The sequence below is a fragment of the Aythya fuligula genome, chromosome 3 (genome assembly GCF_009819795.1).
Source record: "Aythya fuligula isolate bAytFul2 chromosome 3, bAytFul2.pri, whole genome shotgun sequence".
In the NCBI taxonomy this organism is placed as follows: Eukaryota; Metazoa; Chordata; class Aves; order Anseriformes; family Anatidae; genus Aythya; species Aythya fuligula.
Genome location: NC_045561.1, coordinates 37229057 through 37256339, shown reverse-complemented (window position 1 = coordinate 37256339; position 27283 = coordinate 37229057). Strand labels below are relative to the sequence as shown.

At 36.0% G+C, this 27283-nt stretch overlaps 1 protein-coding gene across 3 annotated transcripts in view; it reads left to right on the top strand.

The window, feature by feature from the left end:
• The window catches only part of PRKCE (protein kinase C epsilon), a 294866-nt gene that overhangs the window by 169543 nt on the left and 98040 nt on the right, over window positions 1-27283 (top strand). For 2 of the 3 annotated variants that reach the window (XM_032183852.1, XM_032183854.1), the window contains 8 exons: window positions 11778-11937; window positions 13110-13144; window positions 14687-14772; window positions 17016-17148; window positions 20008-20150; window positions 21341-21437; window positions 23034-23248; window positions 24574-24747. In XM_032183852.1, coding sequence (XP_032039743.1) covers window positions 11778-11937; window positions 13110-13144; window positions 14687-14772; window positions 17016-17148; window positions 20008-20150; window positions 21341-21437; window positions 23034-23248; window positions 24574-24747 — 1043 coding nt within the window. Of the gene's footprint in view, window positions 1-1560; window positions 1567-11777; window positions 11938-13109; window positions 13145-14686; window positions 14773-17015; window positions 17149-20007; window positions 20151-21340; window positions 21438-23033; window positions 23249-24573; window positions 24748-27283 lie in introns of those variants that run through there. The other variant, XM_032183853.1, reaches the window with a different exon arrangement.

Sequence of the window (27283 nt, the reverse complement as noted above, 5' to 3'; positions counted from 1 at the left end):
TTTTTTTTTTTTTTTTTTTGCTTTTCAGTCGTTAGATGTATTCATGTAACATTTTTAAAGCTTTTCCATGTAACCTGAGGGCTAGATATGTGCTGCTGTGTTTAAAAAGAGCCAAGATTCCCACATAATTTTGTATTTCAGTGAGCACACTTTGTGAAACATCAAACACTGCAGAACTTTGCTGGGAGTCATAAGAAGCAGGAGACAGATCTCTTTACTATTCTGTTGCTTGAGGACCTGAAAGAGGAAAAATCAACAACATGTTTTTAAGCAGTGGTCTAATATTAGAAATTAGAGCTGTTTAGCTGTTGGCAAATGCATGGTAGGCCCCAAATTCCTTCCTCAGAAGTGGGATAAGTTAAAACTGTTGTCTTACCTTATTACTCTGTTGGGGTTTTTGTTTGGTTGGTTGGTTTTGGTGTTTTGGTGTGTGTGTGTGTGTGTTTTATCATTATGTATTGTTTAGACATTAAAATAACCCATATTTAGAAATCCAAAACCAAGTAAGAAGTCTTAGATCTTCTCTTATTCGATCTTGTTATTGAGAGATACTTGTTCTGGCAATGATAGGTCATGAGGGTGGTCGTGTAGTCTGTCCCTCCCCTAGATGCCATAAAAACCTATATAACACGTTGAAGCCCTACTGACAGGATGCAAACTCACCATTTGCAGTCCTTTGCCCATAAGCCTGGGAGGGAAAAAGAGTGTACTGCTTTGCACAGTTTTCCGTTTTTACAGTGCTTAGACTTACCATCTAGCAGGGTAGGTAAGTAACGCTTCGGAGATCGGAAGAGTTCTACTGAAATCCATGGCACCCTGAATATGCTCTTTTTTATAGCCATATTCAGAAATGCTTGGCTAAATTGGGGTTTTAAAGCAGTATGCTGATAATAAATCATTTGAGTACTTCAGGATTTACTTAATATATCTATTATTGTTCTCTGAATGGAAATTAGTAATAATATATTTAATGTTGAAAGCCATAGATGGGAGAGTTGCTTTAATAGCACTGCTCATGAGTCAGACACTTTCTTAATTAAGCTTTTTTTTGAGGGGGGGAGTTACCAGAATGAGACAAATTCCTCCCACATTTGCAAGAAAGATGATGAAAAGAGGGAATTAATTACTTCACTGAATTATTTATTTATTTATGCCTATTATAAATGGTTGCAAGAGTTACCTGTTTAGGAAATTAGGAAATGGACCAGATGAGGTTGCTGGTAGAGGGTGACAGGGATGTCAGAATCTGGCCCTTACTAAAAGATGCAAACCAGAAAGGGCAACAACATGGTGGACCACTTGTTGGAAGTATGTTGTGAGTTATGTATTGGGCCTAAAAGGGAAAAGTGACAGATATTTACTGGTGGCTGCTGTGTTGAAGAACAATCCTTTCTAAGGTGGTCACACTAACATCTTTCACTGGTTTTATTCAGTTCAATAGAGTTGTGTGGAATGGAAAGTCCAAAGGTTGATTGCCTATAGACTCCTTCACCACTCCCAGCAAGAAAGGAAAAAATTATCCATGCAGTTCAGGTGAGGACACGCTATTTTGCCCATCAGGTGCAGGTGTTACTGCAGACCAAAGGTATTTGTAAGGACCATGTGTTTTTAGCACGCAGAACCAATCTATAGAAGATAAAAGCAGTGAAATGAAAGAAGAAATATGCTTAGCGCTTCTTCCAGTGATATTAGAAAGCTTGATCTTTGTGCCATGCTGACTGGCTGTCAGCCACAGGTTGCCGTGATGGGACTTCCATCGGAGCACATTTCAGTGACACCCTGATCCCCAGCCATTCCACCAGATTCCCCAGAGTTTTACCAGATTGGCTTCATGACTACCTGAAGAGCTGGCACAGAGAAGTTCAGACATCAGTGGTAACCAGATAATTCTAACACGTATCAAGGTATTATGGTGCATTTTGTAACCTAAAAATGACATGGCAAAAGGACAAGAAATAATTTAACACTGGCTAGATACTCTTTCTATGGACAACGCAGTTTCAACATATTTCAAAGAACAGTTAAGTTATCCTAAAATAAAAATAATTTGCTACTTTGTTTTACTGTTAAAAGATTTATTTCCCCAAACCTAACAATCTGAATTTTAATACTATTGTAAATTGTCTAAGCAAAAAAGCTGCTGTACAGTTACAGTGAGATAAAACAGATATGTGGCATCCTGAATCCATTTGACAAACAGTGGCAACAAAATGTTTGTGTTTTTTATAGTAGTGCATCCTGCTGCTTGGGGTCAAATTTTATTCTGTTTATCAGAACCATTACTGTCTCATTAGTGGATTTGCCTACATGAAGGTACATATAGTTTGTGTCTTACTACTTTAAGTTGGAGGGAAGTAGCTCCCCTGTTTTTACAGCCTCTCTTTTACTTTGCTGAAAAATATCTAAAGGGGAATATTGAGATTATGTGGAAGTATAGGAAAAAAATCTTTAAATTAAATATTAACATATCACTATTATTCTGCCTGCTCTAGAAACTCCTTCTGGCCTTCCTGAGCACTCTTGAGCCAAAGCATTCAAGATTCAGTGCTTTTTAAATCACAGCAAAATTAGTCAGACTATTGGGAGGAATTCTTTGTGTTTGGGATAAAGCAGCTGCCATGCGATCTTCTCTTGCTTTCTTAGTTGTTACATAGGCACCATGTGAGGCTCTTCTGGAGCATGAGCAGTTCTGCAGTGGATTCTCTCTGTCCCATGGATACAAGGAAGAAGTTAATACCTTATTGAAAAAGCAAGTATAAAAAAAAATACAAAAATAATTATTTCTCCAAAGTAAGCTTTCTCAAGTTCACATAGTCATGGCTACAATGGTGACTCCTTGCAGTGGCATCTTTTTAAATTGTAGGCAAGAAGATTTCATTGAGGTTGGACTCGATGATCTTGAGGTCTCTTCCAACCTAGAAAATTCTGTGTGATTCTGTGATTTCCACTTTGAAGCACCCTGAATCACTACTGTGCACAACATTTATCGCAGGCTTGAGCCTTGGTTGGTAGGGGATGTGTAACCAACCAAAGGTTGGATTGAATGCTACCTCCATGCACGGATAGGCTGTACTCCTTAGGTGTTTGTCCTTCAGGTGTTCACTTGGAATTATAATGTTTATTATGGAGATTATAGCACAAGTGAGGTTTTTTGTTTGTTTGTTTGTTTTAATGGGCATTTAAAAATTCAGCTGAAAACAAGTTGTTGCTATTGGGAGGGGAACTTGGAAACAGTATCAACAAAATGACTGTGAGATTTAGTAGCTTGAAGAAGGGAAGTGGTTTTCATTCCCTACCTGGCCTTGAAATATTGTGACTTTTTTGCAGCTATCGTGTAACTGGGGTATCCACAGGGACCTGTTCATCTCAAAGCAGCTTCTGTCTTGCTGTGTCTTGAGAAGCATGTACACTTTCTCCAGTGCTCTTCTCTGTGACTTCTTGCTGTGTCCATGGCCATGTCCAGCCTTGATCTTTTGCGTGCAGGTTACCACAGGCTAATGGTCGCCTTGCTAGAGATACTTCTGTAGTTTGTGCTGGAAGAAACTTCCTTTTTCAGGTTGCCGTTCACTTATCTAGCATAACTGACTGCAAAAGGATTTAGGCTGGATATTAGCAATAGAGACTGCCTGACAGAGTAGTGAAACAAGATACATGATTGTGAGGGAATTTCCCTCACTAGAGATTTTCAAGAATTGACAGAAAAATGCTTGATGAGGATGCGTGAGGTGCGTGAGCCTGTTTCCCACTGCAGGAGGCTGGGCTAGGGCATCTATTAGGTGCCTGACACTTATGTTTTTGTTATTCTAGGGTGAATGAACAAGGCTGGGGTTGAAAAAAGTGTTTGAGAAACAACAATTTTCTAAAAGACCTAAAACCCCAGTCATACAAGGTTCTGCTTCATCACTCTCTGAGCAACTTTTGCAACTATTCAAAAAAGATTGCTCTACTTTTCTGATCTATCACAAGCCCATGCTTAAAATACTGTCATTCGGGATCCTTCTGGTTTAATAGTTACCTCTGGGAAAAGGGCTTTGTCCCAGAATTCTCACAATGCTTGTTTTCCTTCTTAACATCACAACGTTTCCTTTCCAGCAGCTGACAAAGGCCAGCAGCTCAGGTGTTGGCCCTGCAGAGAGCTTGGCTGCCTGTGCAGATACTTCCATAGGCTGGGGCTCTGTTAAAATACATGTTCATATGTACACCACTTTGAAAGGTTGTTTTCCACAGCAGCCTTGACCATGATGTTTTATCACATTTTCCTTCTTTCCTTGAAGACAGCTAAAGATAATATACCTGAATAATAATAATACTAGGTAATACCTAAAGACAGGTAATATAAGCGAGTAACCAGAGCATTAACCATCACAAGTGGTTGGGCGTGCTCTGATGAGCACTGTGCATGCATGTTGAATGTGATGTTTGCAGACTTGCAGCAATAAAGATAGGGAAATTTAGTCCCGAGGATGGCTTTTGGTTTGGTCATAATTATAATAATCAGATAATAATAATGTAATGCATTATATATATAGCTTGTTCATTCAACTATCTATTGCTTTTAGCATTAGTAAGTAGTTGATTTGATAAGAGATACTGCACCTTGTTTGCCTAACCAGTATCAGTACTAACACCAGACTACTGATACTACTCGCTGTATCAAGATGAACTGAATTTCACTGTCACAAACGAAATTCCTGTTCTGCCCTGTAAGTTTATCGGTTCAAGTTATGGCACAAAAACTGTTCTGTACTGTTATTTTACATAACTGCTTGCTTTACTACTTTACATGACTACTTACTGCAGGAGCAGACCCATAACATTTAGCGGAGTGATGTTTCTCTCCTAAATAACAGCTTCAGTATTTACCATATGTAGAATACATTTCCACCTCTTTGATTTCAATTGCAGATTTACTGACATAAGGGCATTGTGTTTAGAGTGAGGCTGTTTGTTGCTCCTGAAAGATAACAGTAGAAGACTGAAATAGCCCTAGCTAGCATTGACTTCTTTTTTTTTTTTTTTTTTTTTTTTTTTTGTCCCATTGTCTGTGATATTGTCTCCTTTAAAATTTAAAACACTCCTGTTCTGCAGAAAATATCTTGGAAGTTAAAATTTTGTCTTAAAAACCTTGAGATGTGAAATGCACTTTTCAGAAAACCTGTCATACATCAATAACTTCTCTGTGGTATTTCTTAAAGTCATTTATGTTAAATACCACCCGTGAAGAAACTGGGAGGAAGCAGGAAGAATCTGTCACTGATTTGCTTTCTGTATGGATTATACAACTATTTATGTATAGGAATTTATACTTTTGCCTCCAGCATGAAGTCAAGAACCAGTTATCTGTGTGTCTCTCAAAAAACTTCCTCTCGCCTGAATTAGGAGGGGACTATAAACCAGATATAGAATCCAATATTTATATCTACCTCCTACCAGTTGTCACATCAGCAGTTCCTACAAAACAGAAGTCTGTTCATTAAATACTAGATTTATTAAAACACTGTGGGATCCTCTGAAGAAGACGATGAGTAACTCCATGTCATTAATACTTTAAGCTTGTAAGAGTCACTAATTTGTTGGGCACTGTGGAGAAGGAGTACAGAAAGATGTGAGGGCTCATCTCACACACTTTTTCTAAAGTCTAAGTGTCATTTGGAGGAGAAATGTGCTTGAGCAAGTACAGGAATTAATTCCCTCTCGCCCCCAGCCTCTCCTGCAGCAGAGCATATGGGCCACAGCTGTGGTGGCAGCGTCCCTTCATGTACCAGGCTCCACATGACTGGTTTTGAATGCGAGCTCCACATTGTAGCCAGCCAACAAGGTTGGGAAATTTCTGAAAAGTAAATAAAACTTCTCTGTATGCTGGAATTTCTATCATGCCTTCAGTAACTTTGAGACTTCCAAGTACTTCACGACTTTGCTCTCCTTTACTAACTGAATCAAATGTGAAAGTATTTCCATTTGAAAGGATGCGGGGAATACTGCTGTCCCTTCAGCTTTGAGTAAGCTAATGAATGTGTTCGGGATAATTATAAAGTATGTAGAGAAAGTATGAGCCATGAGTTAATAATCGTTCAGTACGAGGCAATTGAGGATACCTTTAAAGCTGTTTTAAAAAGGAAAGTAAAACAGGCTCTGAAACAAAACATGCCCATCGCACCTCAATCACTTCTTATTTGTTTGCGTGTCAAGCAAAATTTTTAAATGCATATAGGCAGTCCTTTTGATTCTCTTTGGGACTGAATTTGAATGTTCAAAAGTAATGTTTTCAAAGGTGTTCATGTTTTTGAATGCAAAGAAATACGAATTTGAGCCTGTGAAAGCCTAGAAAATTACCCACCGTATCTGGGCTTGGAGTACTTTCAAATGTATTCAGTATGCATTCAATATACAATGCATTCAGTAACTGACTGATGTTATTAGACGTGACTTGTCAATATCTGATCTCTTCTAAAACTCACACATTCTGTGAGTATTTCTTTCATTTCATTTGTAAAAGCCATCGTCTTTGTTTTCTTTAACAACAAAGTAGTTACCTACGGATCTGATTCTTCTCCTATTAAACAAGACATTTCCTGTCAGCTTTCCAAAAGAAAGCAGATTCAAGACATAGTAAGCAAAACCTTTATGTTGATTCTTTGTTAATAGACTGGAAATGTATAGTTTTAGAAAAAAGACTTAGAAAAATTGCGTGCTCTTCTATACCTGTGTTAAACTACCCTGTCCATGTTCATCCGTAACACCTTTATGAAATTATATTGTAGCATTTACCTTACTGTTTTTCATATCAAAGTTTTGAGATCAGCTTATCGCATATATTACTAGTAAGCTAGGCTTTTAGAAGAAAGCAGAGGGAAATGTAAATATATGGGGTTAGCTTTTTTTTTTTTTTTTTTTTTTTATTTTCTTTAAAGATTAAAGCCATAAAGGCAAAATCCTCTACCAATTTGGCTGAAGAAATCTTGATGACGGTACATGTTTCCTCTGTATAGGCCAAATTGTTCAGCAACAATCCTTCGAGACCTAAGGTTGATGCGAAAAGAGCTGGTTATGCTCAGTCCTGAAACCTGAGGGGTTCTGGATATTGTTCCTGCCCCTCCTCGCTTTCCAGCATAACTTTAGGCAAATGACCTCTCATGCCTTAATGTCCTTCCTCATCTGTAAAACGTCAATAGCAATATAGTCTTACTTGAACAGGATGTTTATAAAGCTCTGTTTAGATATTATATAGTGTTAGACCAAAAGCTCTTTATCACTGTATACATGCTCATTGAAGAGAAAGGGGTTTAAATACTATGATACAAAAGCTCTTAATTTTAATCGTCAGCAATAAAACATCAGTAGGATCATTGTTCTTTCTCAATCTTTGTTTGGTTATGCTGTTGTAACTACTAAGGGTTGTCAGTTGTTAAGGGTTAAATGGGCTTTTTTTTGTGGCCTGCTGGTTGTAGGTAGAGGTGGCAGTGCAGTAATGGGAGGATAGCCAAGAGATGCACAGGGTGAAAAGTACTCTGGAAATGGCAGTGCTCTGTTGAATGGGGTTATGTTAGCTATTCCAGTTCCTATTAGAATTACCATTATCCATGGCCTATAGTTTGGCTTTGTTTTTCTTCCCCAAACACTGTCACTGTTCAGTGTAACCTCTCTCCAGATGAAGGGAGGTGCCCAGTGCACTCCCTGTCAGAAGTCCGCAAAAGCTTGGAAATTTCTCTGTGCATGTCATCTGTCTCTCATTTTCTGCAATATTTTTCCATGGTATTGTTTGTTTTCAGAATTCTGTAAGTACTTGAAACTTACAGGACAAAGAACTGAAATGGCCCACTTTGCTTCACAGGGTAATTGTATCTGTTGCACTTGGTGCTCCACACTAGATCCTTCTCCTTTGTGCTCAAACAATATTAGTATGAAGAGACCTAACAAGTCACAATCTTTGTTATTTAGTGTTCAGGGTCTTTAGCCTTCATCTTACCCTCTTTGATGGGGTACACTGTGCTACTTCTTTGTCTTTTAAGGGAAGACTTATAGAATGTACTTAACAGATATGATGTGATTAAGGGTGTCAGATGAAGTTCCAGACAGTTCATTTAAACATCCATTTTGCAAGTATTTGTGAATTCTGTGGAATTTTGCATTCCAAATACTTCTGTTGACTTTTATAATGCTTCTCCAAGTGCTTGGAGTTAAGCCTACAAGTCTTTTTAGGGCTGTGAACTTTGTAGGCAATATATTTGTATATACGTGAGTACATAAAAGCAATTATGTGCTATTGTTTTCCAAATAACTGAGAGTTAGTCTTGGCTGCAGTGAAAAGAAGCAATGGCATTATTGGGTAGGGTTTTAAAACAAAATTAGTTCTAAATCTGGCAGTTCTCAAGTACCATCATATAAAGCCTAAATTCAATATGCTGCATTGACAGTATTCTCCATGAACAATTTGAATGATCATGAGTCTTTCTTACTCCTTCTTTTGAAAATGAAATTTAAATAGGATAAACTGAGTAATACAAAGAGTTGAAGGGCTCCAAATCAAAACAGGGAACAGAATGTATTTTACATAAAGAAACAGCTTTTCTGAGGAAATGATAACCCTCTGTGACTATTTAGTGGAAATGCTGTGAGAAGAAGTTTTTGTTTACCTTGGAACTTGCTTCTAGACTGACTATGACAAATTCACTTAATTTTAATTTGGTCTCCTCTGCTAAGAATATAAATGTCACAGTTGGGCACTATGCTACATCTTAATAGTATTTTTATATACCAGTGTAAGACTTTTTCCTTTAAAAATAGTTTTAAAAGGTCAATTTTGTTTGTGATGACAGTATTTTCCAAAATAACTCTTGAAAACACTAATTGGTTCTATTGCCAAAATGTTTCTTTCTTTTTTTTTTTTTTTTTTTCAAACTACTCACTGTTTTCTGACATCTACTAATCTTTACTTTCCTGCTCATGAAAAAATAATATAACTTTGGAGCTCACCTTCTGAGTGGATGGCTTAAGACAACTAAATGTGTTTCTCCAGTGTGACTGTTCAGCATGGGATAAATAGATTTTAATTTAAACATATTAGTGTTGTTAGTGCTGGTGGGGAGGAGTAGCGCACAGCCCCGGGTGTGAAGCAGCAGGCACTTCGCACCATCCAGAGCTACCTGGAAATAGCTGCCTTGTTTTGGGGCTCTGCTCCAAAACATCACTGTCAATCGTGCAAGACATAGCTTGAATGTCTTGGGAAAGCAGAGGGAAAGCACTGCTTATGTGATCTCCCTGAGTAACAGTGACCGAGCCAGTCGAACTCTATGTAAACCCAGCATGGAGCTACTGAACTGAGTCTAAGGCTCATGGATGGATTCATTGCTCTTGTGCCGTCACCTGTTTGGTGAAGGGCTGATGTCCAGCTGTGGGCAGTAACACAGGATACGATACCACTGCAAAGCCCCCCACATGACTGGTGCTACTATGTTTCCATGTCAGTTCATTTCTGAAAAGGACACTGTTCCGTTATTTTAACTATAACATTTTAAGTAAAAAACAGAGTTTCATTTAAATATTAAGTATAGAACTGAAAGTAATAAAACTATTTTTCAGAATTTGTTGTTAAAAAATACCTAGTATTGTGGTATTCTGTTTATCTAGTCAAAAGGGTTTTCATCTGTTCTGTAAAATTACATGTACTTTATCAGAGAAGTGTTACACTTAAGACAAAAAAATAAAAATAAAAAAGACAAAAAGGAGGAAAGTGGCATTGTAGTCTGATTATCATATCAACTGTGAATTGCCTAAATTCAGAACACCTTGTTCTTTTCATATAAGCAGATAACTTTTCGTGAAACCTTTCCAGGAGAGTGGTGTTTTTAACTTTATCACATCCAGGCTACATATTTCAGACAATTCTAAAATGTGTATGATAACTGAAAGAACTGCTCTGTATGACATATAAAATTATTTCTTATAACAATAATTAAAAAAATAATAATAAATATATCCAGCAGCTTTGTGAAGTCAATAGTTGATTAAGAAGCTGGAAATAGGAGTCTTTGGTAGGATTTCCAGCTACTTGCTATGCTTTCTCTGTGAAAGACAGTCCCAAGGGGCTGTGGTATTTATTAGAAGTTGCAATTTTATTTAACACATAAAAATAAGCATAATTGCTAATTATTTATGACTTCACATCTCTTTCTTGAAGGGAGGTTAGAGCCATTAATTTTGATTACTCTCTGACATAAACCAAGGGGTAACTTTGTATGTAGGCCAACCTTTAGTTACTGAGAACTTACTCGGAATATGAAAGCCAAGCTGTTCTGGCCATCCCACAGATGGGTCTTGGTAGGCTGAAATCTCACTCTGAGTTGGGAATGTTTGTACAATGCTAATGTGTAAGGATCCTTGTCTTTTTAGGGTGTAAATGAATTTGCCGCTGTCATGGGTTTTTGCCATTGATATGCAGTGAAATAAATTGATCTTGATTCTGGTTCTCTGCTTTGTGTTTTCACAGGGTAGCTGTCCATCAGCTTAATTTAAGATCATTTTCTAAGGTTTACTAAATAAATAACTTTCAATTTCACAAAAATATGGGTTATTTTGAAGGATTAATCCCTCAAAAATAGGGATTATTTAAATATTTATAAAAGAGTTAGGTTATTATAGACTTGGGTTGTTCTTGGATGATTTATTTCCTTTGCATTATTGTTATATACTGTATTATTGCTGGAGGTGAACTCACTTGCATAAAGGAAAGCTTATAACAAACTAAAATTGTCATTTTCATGCCATCATAATGTTCAGGGTAGCTGAAATTCAGACAATAACAAGTATTAATACATTTCAAAATGTTATATGCACTGAAGTGCATAGATTCAATGGATGGCTGGATTTGGGCCTCTCCAAATCCGATATTCTATTCTCAAGACATATGAGTAGCTCAAAGAAAGTTTGTAAAACCTTTCTTTTATTAATGATTATGCACTACTCTTCATTTCTTATATATCCTGAGCATTTGCTTAATACATAATAATAGTATGGAGGTGTTAGAGACACTTTTCAAAACAAAGCCTTAGGAAAAAAGATCCAAAGTATTCTGAAGGAATTTTCCAGAAGTTTTCATTCTGAGATATATTAACTTCAATTTTCACTTCCTCTACCATTAAGTCTCATTTACAATTCTACAGGAATTGGTTAAGAGGAACTACTTCCTTCCCTTGAACATTTTGTGGAAAGTGTATGAGTATCAAAGTGGATTATTAGAGCCTGAAGCTCAGATCTTAACCACAGATTCTACAAAGTACTGTTCTGGATGGGTTTTTTGTTCTGCTTGATAATGTGTGTTTATATTCAGCTTCCCTTCACTTGTGTCTGTATTTTCTGAAGGGGAGAGAAGTTGCGGCATTTGGGTGGATTTTTGATTTATTGTCCATGAAGGTCAAATGAGGTGGGAGTCTGAGCTGTTTGGTGAATCTAACTGTGTAGTTACTGTTGAAGAGCTCGTTGGGGTGCTTAATAGTGATGACAGCAGACTCATTCCCAGTTTAGTGTGGATTAACACACAGAAGTTTGGAACCAGTAGCATTTCTTGTACTTGACAATGAAAGCCCTGGCCTTTTTTTTTTTCCTTTTTTTATTTTTTTAAAGAAAAAATTACTCACAGTTTAGGAATATTATCTTGCACTGCTAGCTAGAGAGGATCTTTTATTTTTGGAAAATATCACTTTTTTTTTTTTCATTTGAGTTTTTTCTGTATTTCTATCTGATACAACTAGTGCTTATTGTTTTTTTTTATTCTGTTTCAGCACCCAAAGACAATGAAGAACGTGTATTTCGGGAACGAATGCGCCCCAGAAAGAGGCAGGGTGCTGTACGACGGAGAGTACATCAGGTTAATGGGCACAAGTTTATGGCCACCTATCTTAGACAACCAACGTATTGTTCACACTGCAGAGATTTTATATGGTATGAAGCAACTTTTACTTTGTTTTCTTTGCAACTTTGAGCTGAAGGATTAACATGCCATCTTGTTTTGCTGAAGCACAAATGACGTATAGTAGCTTTTTTTAAGCTTCATTTTAATATGAAGTTAACAGTAGTAAAAGACTGTCGAATGCCCATCATGAATATTAGAATTTCTTGTTTGGTTGTGTTTTTTTTTCCTCCTCTTAGCTGCAAAGTTCAGCCTTTTACTGTCTAGTGTACACCATGAATTCTAGGTAGACAGACACTCTAGTGTTCTCAGGATGCCTAAGGCTAGGTTTAGACCTGATGTTGGACCTATACAATGTGCTGAGATGACTGAACTTTTCATTAGATACTTGCACATCTCCATCTTTCTCCTAGGGAATGCCAAGCTCCTATACATCTTACTGAAGGTAATGGAAGATGAGATTATTAGACTTTTAATGTTCCAGATTTTGGGGTTCTTAGTTTACAGAGTCTTTGTTATTACAGTGTATGTCAAGAACTCCCTCTTAGAAATTATTTCAGTTAATGTTGAGTAGTCACAATTATCAGGAAAAAAAAAGATGGAGACATTCAGTTTTCAGTTATTTTTCAGCAACTCTACTGATGTTTTCCAAAGTTACCTAGACATACTGATTTACACGTTAATACATATAAAATCTGACATGTTCCATAGGTAGTATTTCATAAGAGTATGTAGTGAATCAGTCTTCCTTGATGTGAAACAGTGTAATTGCATTGTATGTGAACTCAATTACATTCCTCTAAGAAAGGTCTGCCAGTTAACCCTTAGGTTAGCAAAGATGGTTTCAAGCAATAATATTGACAAACACAGTCTTCTGCCTATTTAGAGACCTTCTTAATGACTATTTTACCTGCTTATGGCTTGGCATCTCTCTCTGTGTCCTTTGGCTTTGCCAGTTTTATAAAAGTAAATGTGTCTTTTCTTCTGAACCCCTTCATGGTCTATCTTCCTATACGTTATTTCTTAGCAGATTAAATGGAGTACCTACTTTGAACTGATCTCAGTCCAGGAGCGCAGTTATGAGATTACTGTTTATAAGAAGCTATTCTTTTAAACTTGTACATGCTCAATAAAAAGAGGGACAATATTTTTCATTTTTAGAAACACGTATTCCATATTTTCTAAAACGTTGTTTTATTTGCAGGGGTGTAATAGGAAAACAGGGATACCAGTGTCAAGGTAAGAGAAAGTTCCTGGGGGAGCGGTTTGAATATATGTGTTGTAACATATCAATAATAAGATATTTTCATCAGGCAATTTATATATACAACAATTAGAATTTAGCACAAGCCAATCAGAATATTTTGGTCTCATCAAAGATTCAGTCTTTCCAGACTTAAGTCACAGTAAGATTTTCAAGACTATTCAAGACTTTTTTTCAAAATTTTTCAAGTCTTAGGCAGCACGTATGAAGCAGTGGCACAGTTAAATTCTTTGAGTAGCATATCCTAGCTCTCTGCACATCCAAATAGGGTGGCATACATGGTGATGTTGGCTTCTTTTTTTTCACCTCATGCGTTTTAAAATTGTGAAGTCTTATTCTGCTTCAGATTCATTGTTTAAAAATGCCAGGTAATCGCAAAGACTGTAATTAAATAGATGAGATAATTATAGAGGTCATCATTAGAGAAGGTTATAGCAAAGACTGCAGAAGTTCTTCATTTTGAACTCCATTTTCTCATCTCAGTTTCTTGTACTCTTAATTTTTTTATGCAGTCATTTCTTGGGATGATATTTTTCTACCTAATTCTCATCTGTCAAGTAGAAATTATGAAGTTAATGATGATTTTTTGGTTACAAAAGGCTAGATGAAATTTAATTGTAAATAAATAAATGCAAATAACCATTTTATATGATATAATAAGAAATGCTTCATTAGCATACAGCAGACATTCCTCGAATTCCAATTTTTTTTTCTCTCAACGATGACCAATGCTAGAGGAAAATAAAACTCACTGTTACATCTCAGAGTAGGTTATTTTCTTGAAATAATGACCTTGAATTATGCAGTAATTCAATGCAGTAATTACCGTTCTTGTAATTTTTAATCTTACCTGTCATATCTGTAAATGTTATTTGTTACTTAAGTAATCAGTATTAATATTGACAAAGCATTTTTACCCTCTGAAGCATTTTTGCTGTTATCAACATAAGATAACACATTGCAGAAGGAAAGTTCAATTTTATTTTTCTGTTCTTGGAATTTTACAATGAATAACCTTTGTGTCTTTTTTCCACTGAAGTGTCTTCAGACAAGAATTGTTTTTACCTTTGTGTCTTGTATAATGTGGAAATCCTGGGCTTTATCAAATAAATTAAATGTTATGTAAAAAAAAATGTGTTTATTATTTTAAAAGGTAGTTTGTAGATTTACATACTTAGATTTTGGCAGATAAGTTTTAGTTCTCTTACAATGGAAAGGTGACTCTACCAGTGTGGGGGGGAAGGGGTGTTGAAATGGAATGATCTTTAAGGTCCCATCCAACCCAAACCTGTCTGTGATTTTGTGATTCTGTCAAAAGTCATTGGTGTTGAAAGTCCCTTACTTTCTGACTTTGTAAGGCTGGCTTATTTAATGGTACTCACAAGTGACAGTCACTTGCAGCCTGTCTTTCAGGTCCCAGCATTTCTAGTCTTTAAAATCAATCTTCCTGAAAACTCATGAAAACTCTTTTTATATCTGTTTGTTTTTTTTGTTTGTTTTTTTTTTTTTTCTTACAGTTTGTACTTGTGTAGTCCACAAGAGATGCCATGAACTTATAATCACGAAGTGTGCTGGCTTAAAAAAACAGGAAACTCATGATGAGGTAAATATTTATGAAACAAATTTTCTAGATAAATCTCTCTCTTTCATCTGTTCAAATTTATGTCATCTCCTGTATTTGATCAATAAGTGTTACAGACTTTTTTGTGCCCTTCTGGTCCTGTTAAGATATAACATTTACTTTGGAATGACAGAATATCATAATAGTTTCATTTAAGTGGAAATCATTGTAAAGCAATTTATTTTTAATTAGTAGCCTTTTTTTAACATCTGCATGCTTAATATCATTATCTCTTTCATTTTTTTCTGATTTTTAACATTCTTCATTTTGGAGTTAATACCAGTTTTGTCATTTTAACTCAAAAGAAGGAGGCTCAGGCCCTTTATCCCTTACCTGTATTTCATGTGACTGAGTCATTAGAAGTGGATAGGCTTGGGTATCTTACATCAACATAAAAGACTGCCCAGAAGTTGTTCGCAAAACCTCAACAAAGACTGCATCCAAGCTGCCAAAATGTAGAACAAAAACCATCCATGTACTGAAGAAGGCCCCAGGGTATTATATACAATGGCAGTGGTAAAACAAGGTACGGACTGCATGGCTAACAGGTTTTCCAGCATAAGTACTCTCTACCTCTAGTAAGCTTTTCCTTTTTTATAAAGGGAATTAACAAAATATGTGCTTTATGTTATCATGCATTTCAACAAATGAGGCCATCATGTGAAAATGAAATGAGCTGCCTTCAAAGCTGTTCTGTTAGGGAAGTAAATTTATCTGCTAACAGTATGTTCTGCTCTGGATCAGAGCAGGGCAGAAAGTGATGCTTTCATTTGGGTGAAAGGTCTGCCTCAGCTAAGATGGCATTAAGGCTTGCTTAGTAAATTAATTTTAATTTCAGTGGACAGTTATACACCAGGGAGTGGTATGACTGCTGTCGTGTTCAGGTTCTTTGGACTCCTCAGCTTTGATGCATATGTTTGTGGCTGGATAGACAGGGGACAGTGGGGACAGCTGAGAAGGGGACTTGATTTTATGTCTTCTGTTGTTTGTTTGTTTTAATTATTTTTTTTAATCTTTGTTTTCTGTTTGTTGTTTGTTTTCTTTTTAAAAAATTATAACCCTCAGCTGTAGCCTATGAATGCTTTATTTTACACAGAAGTGTTTTCCTTGCTTGTGTTTTAACCAAAAACCTATTGAATGCTCACTGTCCTGTTTTGGACAACAAAGGCCTACTATTTTTCACTACAGGATCAGGTGAAATGGTGAATCAGGGAAAAGCTCCTGTGGGTGATCCCAGTTCATTGGCCATGCAGAAAAAGTACATTTTAGTTTCTAATTGTTAAAAGCCAAAATTTATATATCAGAAAAAGCATAGCTTTAAATGAGAAATTAGAGTTATAGGTAGCTATGCATTTAAGCCACTCTTGCAACTTTGATTTGAATATGATTGAGACACTAGCTCATCTCATTCTTCCTGTGCAGTTGACCACCATTGTTCAAACTAGAAGAGCTCTTTAATATCTGGTTCACAACCCGCATTTTACGTTGAAGACTTGATCTCTTGTGATAAAGAATTGTGTTTGTCTAGTGCTGTTGTTCCATAGTACCCCCAGGAAGATAGGAAATCTTGTGTGGATTTATATTCCCAGGCTCCAGACTAGTGGGGACTTGTATGCTTTGCTGATATAATGCTTTCATTGTTTGGAAGGGGTACTAGATCACTGGAGAAAAGCCAGCAGTAATAGGAAAGGGAAGGAAAAATACTGAGATAAATCTCCTGCTATACAGTGACTGCTATAAAAACTTATCAGTGACATCCTTTAATTAGTAAGCTTGGAATCCTCAAGCACAACAATTTATTGTTGTTGTTTTCATAATCTAAAGAACAGTGGGATATGAGAACATAACTGGGTTGTGGTATATTTCTCTTTCTTAGTCCTGTATTAAACCTGCCTCCTGCTCCTAAAACAATTGGGAGTGACTTCCTTGCCTTCCACATTAAGAGATCTGTCCTGATAGCTTTTTTGTTGTTTTGTTGTTTCCAGAAGTACTAGGAAGAAGGCTTTAGTCTTTGTCTCTTGAACAACAGCAGGCCTTCCCCCTCTTTTCCCCCAGGTAAAATAGTGAGAAGAAATCTGGAGCATACCTAATGCAAAGATCATTTGAGCACAGACCTATTTAATTTTGTTTGAATTCTGCGTGGTTTCAAAACATAAAAGGCCTCAGTGTACACTGAATATAAAAAGAATAATTAGAATGAAATGTGCTGTGCTTTCCTTTTTCAGCAAGTGGGATCCCAGCGTTTCAGTGTCAACATGCCTCACAAGTTCAGCATTCACAATTACAAAGTGCCCACTTTCTGTGACCACTGTGGTTCATTGCTCTGGGGTCTTTTGAGACAAGGTTTACAATGCAAAGGTAAGGATTATCACTTTAGATATCTTCTTTTTCCTTGTAAGTGCAGTAGATTTAGAAAGACCTCTGTTGTAATTTAAAAATATGCTACTGCTTTCAAGTTACTCTGTTTCTTCCAGCACATACAGGGATTAATAGAAACTGAATAGTGGGATGCTGTAGGGATTGCCATTACCTTTAGAAAGTGTCCCTGTCTGCAACACCAACCAGCAACAGATGCAGAAGGTGAAGGTGAAGAAACAAATGGGTCTGCCATGCAGGATTATTTCCACACAGGAGATAAGAAGTTGGCAGAAAATTAGGGACGTTAGAATTTACATCCCTTCATCTTATGTGCCTTCCATGTTTTCAGGTTTGTGGTTGTTAAACTTTATAAAGATTAGTATTCTGGCAAATTTTTATTTTAATATCAGCTTCAAAAATGACTGTTATGTATTGAATGCTAGGCAAAGCATTTCTTGGGCTCATATCCAGAAGATGAGGTATTTTGATATCTAAATGAATTATGCTTTGTGACGATCTGCCTAGCCCCTCTATTCAGAAAGCAAAAGATTCATTATATTCTGCAGCTTAAGGACTGTATAAACTGGACTGTGTTTGACACTACTGTTGGAAGGTATGTTCATGTCATTTTAACCGACTAACAGAAATGGTTGGTTCCATATCTCCTTGTTTAAAACAGAGCTCTGTATGTTCTAAAAGGGGGAAAACATGGTACATACTCTTGTGAAGGAAAATAATATTTTAGAAATAGTGAACAAAATACTGAAATGAGTGAACTGATGTGAATGATGTCATGAAGATAATTTCAGATCCTTAGAAAGTAGTACCTAATGAAATTACATGCAATTTCATTTTGTTACACCTTTATAAATAGGTTGGTCATCTTCATAAGTACAAAAATCACATTATGTGCACTTCTCAATGGTAGAAACATGGAGTCATATATATGTGTATAAATGCATGATCTATGGTGCTATCTTTGGCGGTTATTTAAGATAAGGTATAATTATAGGTGAAGGTCAGACCTAATGCTTCATGTCACGTATTGCTGACCAGCAAGGGAAAGAAGAAATTTCTTTCATGGCTAGGTGATACACAGTCGGAGCATTCTGAAGTTTAAGCCTTGTGACTCTAGATAGTGCTTAATGATAAAATGTTAGACTTGAAATACTGTTACTTTACTATTATTAAAGATACTATTCAAATGCTATCTTAATTATAGTGGAGATATGTTCAGAAAAGATTTTTCAGTTAAACCTGATTGTTTTGTTCCTTGATTTTAAATCAGAGCTATAATATCTCTCCCCTTAACCTTTAAATTTATTTGTTCACTGGCATATTCTCTCTCAAGTATCATATTACCATATTTGTTCATCTCTTCTTAACTAGAGAGAATAGTGTTATGGCTCATATATATGAGTCTACAGTGTAGCAGATGTATACAAACAATATTTCAGAGAGCCTGCATTGCTTTCTAAGTGTTCATCAAATTAATACCTTTAAAAATGCAGTACTGTCTGCACGGAATCTAGTATTCATCCAAGCTGGAAATGTAATTTTTTCTATGTTTTTTTTTTTCACTCTTAACAAATGCTGAACAATGTTCCCTTCTTCAGAGATGTACTTGTTTGCCCAGTGTAATTATTAATGCCATGGAAAGTGTAATCCAGGTTTTTATTTGTTTCTTTTTTCTTTTTTCTTTTTTTTTTTCTGTTGTTGTTTGGTTGGTTGGTTTCCCAACTGGTTATTCCTGTGCTTCATTTTACAATGTTGGAGCACACACAAGCGTCCTACTTTCAGCTCCTCAGTGTCCACTGTTACTTATCCTAGGTCTAGCATTTTACTTGAATATACATGTAGTGAAAAGTACTAAGTATAGCAGCTTCTTTTTGCTCTTCTTGTGAGCTGAAACATACTTGGAAACGAAAGGCACCTGCTTTCTGAAGTGCATGATTACTTCCAAAGATACAGTACTTATCTGCACAGCTGATACTAGTCTGAGGCACATGTGGTTTCTTTAGGGCTTATTCAGTGAAACCGTTGTTGATTAATAATATATTGAAGTGCTAATGAAGTGAGGAATTGGATCAATTGAATATTTATCTGGTATAGAACTGTACTTGCACTTTGGTTTGGTTTGTGCCTTGCTCCACGAGGGGGCAGTGAAGTCTAAGATAAAATATGTCATCTGGCTCCTAACAAATCCACCCCATGGTATTTTTAATGTTCTCAGGGCTACCACGTAACCTGGAAGCGGTGTAACCTTTATTATTTTTATTATTATTTATTTTTTTTTAGCTCATACTATAATGCTGTTTTCAGGAGATGGTACTTAAGAGAAAGAACTTAATAAATGGATGATCTGAAGGAGTGTTTGACAGTGCCAAAGACTTCTAATAAAACTTAAAGTACTGTTGATTTTAGGTGTGCCTACAGTAGCGATTAATTTACCTGAGTAAAATAGAGCAAGAAGCAACAATGCATGAAGACTTAATGCAGAGCCCTCAGAATGAGAGCAAAGTGGACTGCTAAAATTCAAGCTCTGAAAGATTTTTATTTTCTAATTCAAATTCTAATTAAGATTTATAGCATCATTAAATGTTTTCATTTGTTCCTACGTCCGTTTGGGGGCTGTATGAAAACACTGTTCTGTATTGTCATAGAAGAAGAATGATAACCAGGTTAGTCCTTTTATATTAGCATTCAAGTGTCATTGCAAATTCAGCTAAGTGTTTTTCTACTGAAATTACATTTATTTGAAAAAGATATTGGTAGGTCCAATAAGGTCTGATTTAAGTAAGACAAAAAACATGGCAATATAGTATTTATTCTACTTTATTTCTTTATATTTCATTGCAGTTTGCAAGATGAATGTACATCGACGCTGTGAAACAAATGTGGCACCAAACTGTGGAGTGGATGCTAGAGGCATAGCTAAAGTTCTTGCAGATCTTGGAGTCACTCCAGATAAGATAACTAATAGTGGGCAGAGGAGGAAAAAGGTAATTTTGCTATTAAGAAATGAGATTACTATGGCTGCATTTTAACTTCACAAATCAGGGTTCAATCTCACTCACAGGACTTGCACAAGAGATTTTTATTATTTATTTTTTTAAGTCAGTGCAGATTTAAGACTTTGGCTTTTGATTTATAAGTGCAAATTATCTATTCTGAAATTCAGTAAAAAATTTATTTTTACCTGCTACAGTTTTGTAAACCTAGAGACTCTGGGAGTGTTTTTCCCTTTTTAATTTTGAGGAGGGAGATTTGACAGAGAGACAATATCTGACAAAGCAGTTCATGAAAACATAAATGTGTCTCTGGCTTAGAATTGCCATTGGGTAATTGATTGGTTGAAGCATTGAACTACTTCATAACATTGTTTGTAAGTGCTGATAAATGAGCAGTGTGGTGATTCCCATAAAGAGGAACTGTTCATCAGATATGTGATGGTTTCAGAGTTATCGTTACTATTACAAGAACAAGGCTTTCTTGAATAAAAAGTATAGGTCACCCCAAGTGCATCCAAAGTCAATGGAGATACCATGGATTTATAATATGTACCCTGGGTCAGAATTTGGCCACACTTTCAGTCTCAGATTGCATGGCTGTGACAAAAGACCTTTTGTTCTCACTTGCAGGAATAGGCAAATTTTAGGCGTAATTTCATAAAATATTGTAAAACATTTGGTTCCATTCATTTTCCCAGTGATAGCACATTTGTATTCCATGTATACCATTTTAGAATGTTACAGAAACATAGCAAATTCAGAAATAAAGTAACTGATCTGTGACTCCTAGAAAAAGATGGTGTCATGTTATTACTACATGAATGAGTTCGCAGTGCTTTCTGATACTTATGTAGTTATGTATTTACCGGATGGATTCCTACACAGGTTCAAGTCGGTTACACAAAACTTTTCCTCTCACTGGATATGATTATTACATTTATTTCATCAAAAGAACCTATTTTCCTTTTAAATTGATGATTCTTTCTCCATTTATATTCTGATCTCTATTTGATGTGATGCCATCTATTGTATGATTGAGGTTCTATCAGTGTGAGTCAGTAGGGCTAGAGCATCTTAATTTTTTTCATACTTCTACTTGTGCATTAATGTTGTTAAATTTCCTCTCAGCACCCTGCACTGGAGGATTCATAGCTGACTAGCCCTTTTGGAAATGTTTTTAGCTAATTGCAGGTGCTGAGACTCAACAACCGGTTCCTGGAAGCACATCATCAGAAGAAGATAGGTCAAAATCAGCGCCAACTTCTCCGTGTGATCAAGGTTGAACTTTTTATTTCCTAACTAATACATATTGTGACTTAATGTCCTTCTTTATGAGAAATAAAAAAACTATCAGCTCCAACCTTTATAGAACCAAATCAACCAGGTAGTTACAACCACAAAATGAAGCATATACTGAGAAAGTTAGGAACTGTAAAAGCTTTTTTTTAAAAGGCTCTCATTTCCTTTAAATCTCTGAAATTAAGTAGCTTTCAAAGGTAAAATTATAAAGCAGTCATCTTAAAATATTTTTAAGTTTGCCAGGCAAGTCGTTGCCTGACTAAGTGCCTTTATGGAAGGAGAGTGTGCTATTGTAAGAGTGATAACATTTTAAGTAGTACAACTGAACTTGAGAGTGCTTTTATCTGTCTGGAAAGCCTCCATCTTTTAATAAGTTTCTGAGATAAAATTGCAATTCCACAGTGAACATTTGTGATAATAAAAGCTTCCATCCAATTCTGCATCTTCTCTAGAGGATCTGGAGACAAATATTGTAATTGTCACTGATATGACTTCAATTTCTTGAGCTGAACAGCCTGAGAGAACATGTATGTCAGCAGCACTTTTAGAATCTGATCTGGCTGGTGTTTTCAAAAATTAGATGTCTGTGAAGGCATCTTCTGTATCATCATGTGTGTAGACTGGTGAATGAAAAATCTTTACACCAAGGTGAAGGAAGATGGATACTTCTGTGTTACTTTCTGTGGAAATTATTTACAGTTGAGTAATTTCTCATCCTTAATTTGAGGAAGAAAACTTCCAAAGCTCTGTGGTATAAATACTATAAGCCTCTGAGTCCAGAACTGATTTAAATTTCTCAACCTTTTGGTTTTACAGGCAACTTTTGTTAAATAATATTTTTGAAATATCTGATATTTTGGTTAAAATAAAAGCAAATAATTTGTCCAAATTCTCTTTTAAATTTCACTTTTTTATTTGTCCATGAAAGTATTTGCTTCCAAGGCCATCAGGCAGAAGTACTATGTAAAAGTTTGAGGCAAACTCTGACATCCCTTAATCACCAGGATTCAGTGTGTTTTAAGATTTAAAAGCCTTGAGAGCCATTTAGCAAATCTACACAATTGCTATTTGAAGTGGCACTAGGAAGTTGTCAAATACTTTATTGACAGCTATCTGGTAAGAGCTAGAGCTGAGTAAGTTTTTTTCATTCATGTTGACTTCCAAGGGCTGGGACACCCAACTATCCTTTGAACTTTTGAAGAAATGACTAAAATACTTAAGCAGGAAGATGAGTAAGTGCTGCAGGAAGATAGGGGATTCAAAACAAAGTACTACTCTGTGATACAGGAACACCCAAAAATCACTAAAACAACTATTTGGCCACTAGTCTGACTTATCGTTGGAGTTTCGGATGTGTCATTCTCTTAAGTTCATTTCAAAAGGCCACCCTTCCTGCTACAGCAGCTTTTTGGCTGATTATTGTGAGGTCCGAGAAGCAGTTTGCTAAATATGTATTCTTAGCCACAGAACGCTTTGCACAGTATTCAAGGATGATGAATGTCTGTGCCCCAAACTTACACAGACTGATACATTGTTTTTATGGTGTTTAGTTAAAACTTTCTCACATTTTCACAGAAATCAAAGAGCTGGAAAACAACATTAGGAAAGCATTATCATTTGACAACCGAGGAGAGGAACACAGGGCAACAGCTACAACGTCAGCAGACAACCAGCTTAACAAACCTGGGGAAAATGGTGAAAATGGGGAGGTCAAGCAAGCCCAGACCAAGCGAATAGGCCTTGAAGAGTTCAACTTCATCAAAGTATTGGGGAAAGGCAGTTTTGGCAAGGTAAGTAGCCTTCCTCCCCCTCTTCCCCTCCCGGTGTGCAGGCTATTTTTGACTGTGCTGTTTGGAAAATACTCATACTGATATTCAGAAAGTGCTTCCACCCTAGCGGTTTCCTTACATTCTTTACACATTGGGTAAAAGCCGCCTTTACTCTGGTGATCATGAGTATCAACCTGCTCATCAGCTGGAATTTTCTGTGCTTTAGCGCACTACAGTAAAAGGTCAAGCCTTTTGAAGTAAAGTGTCAGTGCTTCACGGTTTCAGGATATTAGTGATGAAGTAAAGACATACATACAGTTGCATATGTACTGTTCAACAAGGCAAATAGTTGTGGTCAAACAGGAAAATTCAGACATGGAATAATGCTGTGGAGTTCTGAGTTCATTCCCTCTCTAGGTAATATCCAGTTCAACCAGTTCAAATTTACTTATTTCACTGAACAATTTTGTTTTTCTTTGTTTTTCTTTGGTAGATACGTTCAGTGCTGGAGGAAAAGGAACTCAAGCATTTCTAGTCAGATATGATGAGTGCAGGAGGGTTAAAAAGTTGCTGAAAATACTACATATGCAGCCAAGACATAATTCACCAGATAGGTGAATTATCCTACAATATGGAATTGATGAGGGTAGAAAGGGAATCGCTCTATTTACGGTGCTTACAGATTTTATCTTCAGTATAGAATCTAAGAGGGGGACTGAAATGTGAATCTGTTTCACAAGTACTCTTCCCTCCTGGCTATGAGAACTGCACATGCAAAGGGGACAGGGCAGCTCTTTTGAGTCTCCCTGTTCTCTGATCTGTCCTCTGAAGCCTACTCTATCTCCAAACTAGAACTGACCTTAATAGAGTGTAGGACTTGAACCTTAAATAACAACAGCAATTAAAATCAAGAATTTTGAAGTGGCCAGGATAGTAAGTGGGATTGTATGTCAGGTTCATCACGCACGAGTCTCACTAACAAAAATGGGAGACAACAGGAGGAAGTAAATTTATGTTCCTTCTTTTTTTATTTTTTTGAGATCTCATTAAGGTATGTAAATGAGGGGTTAAAAACTTCTTATCCTCTGCATTCTTACCTAACAAACAAAATACATGTGATCTGTTTCAAATTTAAGGAATTTAAATCTTTCTCTAAAATTGTACTGATTTACTTTTTATTTCATAAACATAAAATTTCATCTAGGCAAGTAGGTAATTGTCACTGCACCATTGCATTATTTTCAAATCTTTTTATTTTCAGTGCGTTCAAACTTCTATGCAGTCTCATGTATGTTAATGCACTGTAATGTGCGTTTGTGTGCAAATGGATTTTTTGTTTGCTGTAGGTAATGTTAGCTGAACTGAAAGGAAAAGATGAAGTGTACGCAGTGAAAGTCTTGAAAAAAGATGTCATACTTCAAGATGATGACGTAGATTGCACAATGACAGAAAAGAGAATTCTGGCATTAGCACGGAAACATCCATACCTAACACAACTTTACTGCTGCTTCCAGACAAAGGTAAGCTACATGAACCTTTTACAGGTTTCTGCCCAAGGAACAGTATTTGTGATTTCCAGAATAAAGAATAGCAACATAAGTAGTACAACGATATTGCGAAAACATTTCTGAGAAGATTTTGCCTTTTCAGTAGTGCTGAATGGGAGAGTATTGGCTGCTGTTAAATAGCAGAAATACTATTACCTTGTAAGTACCAGGAGATGGCAGTAAATGAGTTAAAATAAATAAGTAAATAACAATCACAGAAAAAAAAACTAGTGAGGTGCCATTTTCTGTGTTTCTTGTGTACACCAATAGGGTATATAATTTGTTGAATTAAGTACAAATGTTTTTAACATCCAGTTATCAGAGTAAAAACTCAAAAATGATCTTGTCAGAAATAATATTGTCAGAACACTTGTCTTTTCAATTTTCTTGTGCTATGTAGTACGCAGTTAATATTCAAAAAACAAAGGCAATAGTATGCTGCTTATCAAATACCTCCTATAATGCTAATAATACCCATGTACTTGAGCAGCAGGGAGAAGGGAGGCCAGAAAGAACTGATAATGAGAGCCTTTTCTCATCGTGTATTCATTGGGACAAATATTTTTTTCTTATAGATTTCCTCTTTCTAGCACATGTTTTGGATTTGCTTCTTAAGTGTAAACAAATATTTGGATGGTGTGGCTGACTTGACTCTCTGGTGTCTCTGAATCCTGTCAAAGTGTTTGAGACCCATTGTATTCAGACTATTTCTGTATTTAATCCCTTATTTCTATCTTGTCATTCACCTGATCTGACAGTTTTCTATCTGATTGCCCAGAGAGCTGTGTGTACAATAAATACACAAGGTGAATATGTCTTGCACCTAGAATATCAATTGTATATAATTGAATTTACAGAGGAACCCTTTATTTTTGAAAAGCCTGATAAAATGTTCACTATTTCAAAGCACTAAGGCTTGAACTTTTGCCAGTCTAACTAAATATGCCATTTATTTCAACAGGATCAGTTTTTGACCTGTAGGGAATAAGTTTAGACTTCAATGTATATATTAAATAACATACAAAGCAATTTCTTTTGCTTACCAGTCATCATATAGACTCAACATTTTGGTATTTTTTCTTTTATTAAGGTGTTACATTTGAGTAATTAAGTCAATTTCATGGAAACAAAAGTTTGTCAGATTAAATGAATTACTAAATTTGCATCTTGAACAAAAATAAGCATTACTAATCGTGCATATAACCATATGCATGCACTTACATAAATACCTACATATTGACAGCCATACTCATAGTATAATCAAAAATGCGTATGGCACAAAGTAACAAGTGCAGTAATTGTGTAGAATTACAGAAAAGCTGCAATTAGAATAACTCCAAGCAAAGTTGTCAGGAAAGATAAATACAGCAGTGAGAAAGCCAGAGGAAAATGGTTGGTAGGATCAAGATTATACTGTGTTCAAATGTTCTTAAAACAAATGCTTAATATGGTTTAACAGTTCCTAATATACTGAAATTCCATTGGTGTTTTATATGCTTTGAAGTTAACGCAGAAAACAGCCCAGGAATGTGTAACATTCTTCCACCTACAGTTTGTCTACGGAAGGATGTTTCACTTATTGAGACTTTTATTTCATTTGAATATATCTATGAACATATAAATGTTTTAATGTTATTTTAAACTGTACTACTGTCACTGAACACGATGAAGGTTTAAGATGAAGAAAGTAATAGAAAGATTGTACTAGGGTTGAGGGATAAACCATGAAAAGAGAGGCATCTTCAGGACTAAAGCAGACCACACTCTCTGAAATGCAAATAAATGTATCACTTGCCTGATGTAAATCATTTAACATCAGTAAAGATGAGTTTTACATTAAACAAATTATGCCAGAAGTTTCTCCTGCTACTCCTCTGGTTTCCTGGAGATTTCTTCCCATTTGTATTTCTCATCTGTTCTCCTTTTTTTTTTTTTTTTTTTGGTCATGCTTTTTGTCTTCCTTCTCACTCTCCGAAGCCATTTGTTGAAGGAACAAATTCTCGTCGTTTTCTCTCTTACCAGATCTTTTATCCAGAGAAACTGAGATGCTTCACTCTTGCAATGAATATAACAAGACTATAGTTTGTGGTTTTGCTTGAACTCAGAGGAACTGATAGTTAAGTAGTTCATAGAATTAGAAATCACAGGCCAGTGACTCTTATCAAACAACCGAAAGTACAGCTAGTGATACTTAATCAAATTAAAAGTCCATAGTCAAAAAATCAAAGGTTTTTTGAACATGGCCTGTGAACAATTTGTAAAGAAGTCTTTATAAAGAAGCAACAAAAAAAATGTATATAAAAGCAAAAATTAATGCATCTATTAAAGCTATAAATTATTTATGAATGACCACAAATGAAACTGTACCAAGTCAAGTAGCCACTGAGCAATTTGCTTGGGTTCAGCGGAAAAACAGGTTGAAAAACTTGAACAACCGTGGTCTATGGTTAAAATAGCTTTACCGAGACAAAGGCTATTGTACAATAGAGTTTAAAATGTGTTTAACAGT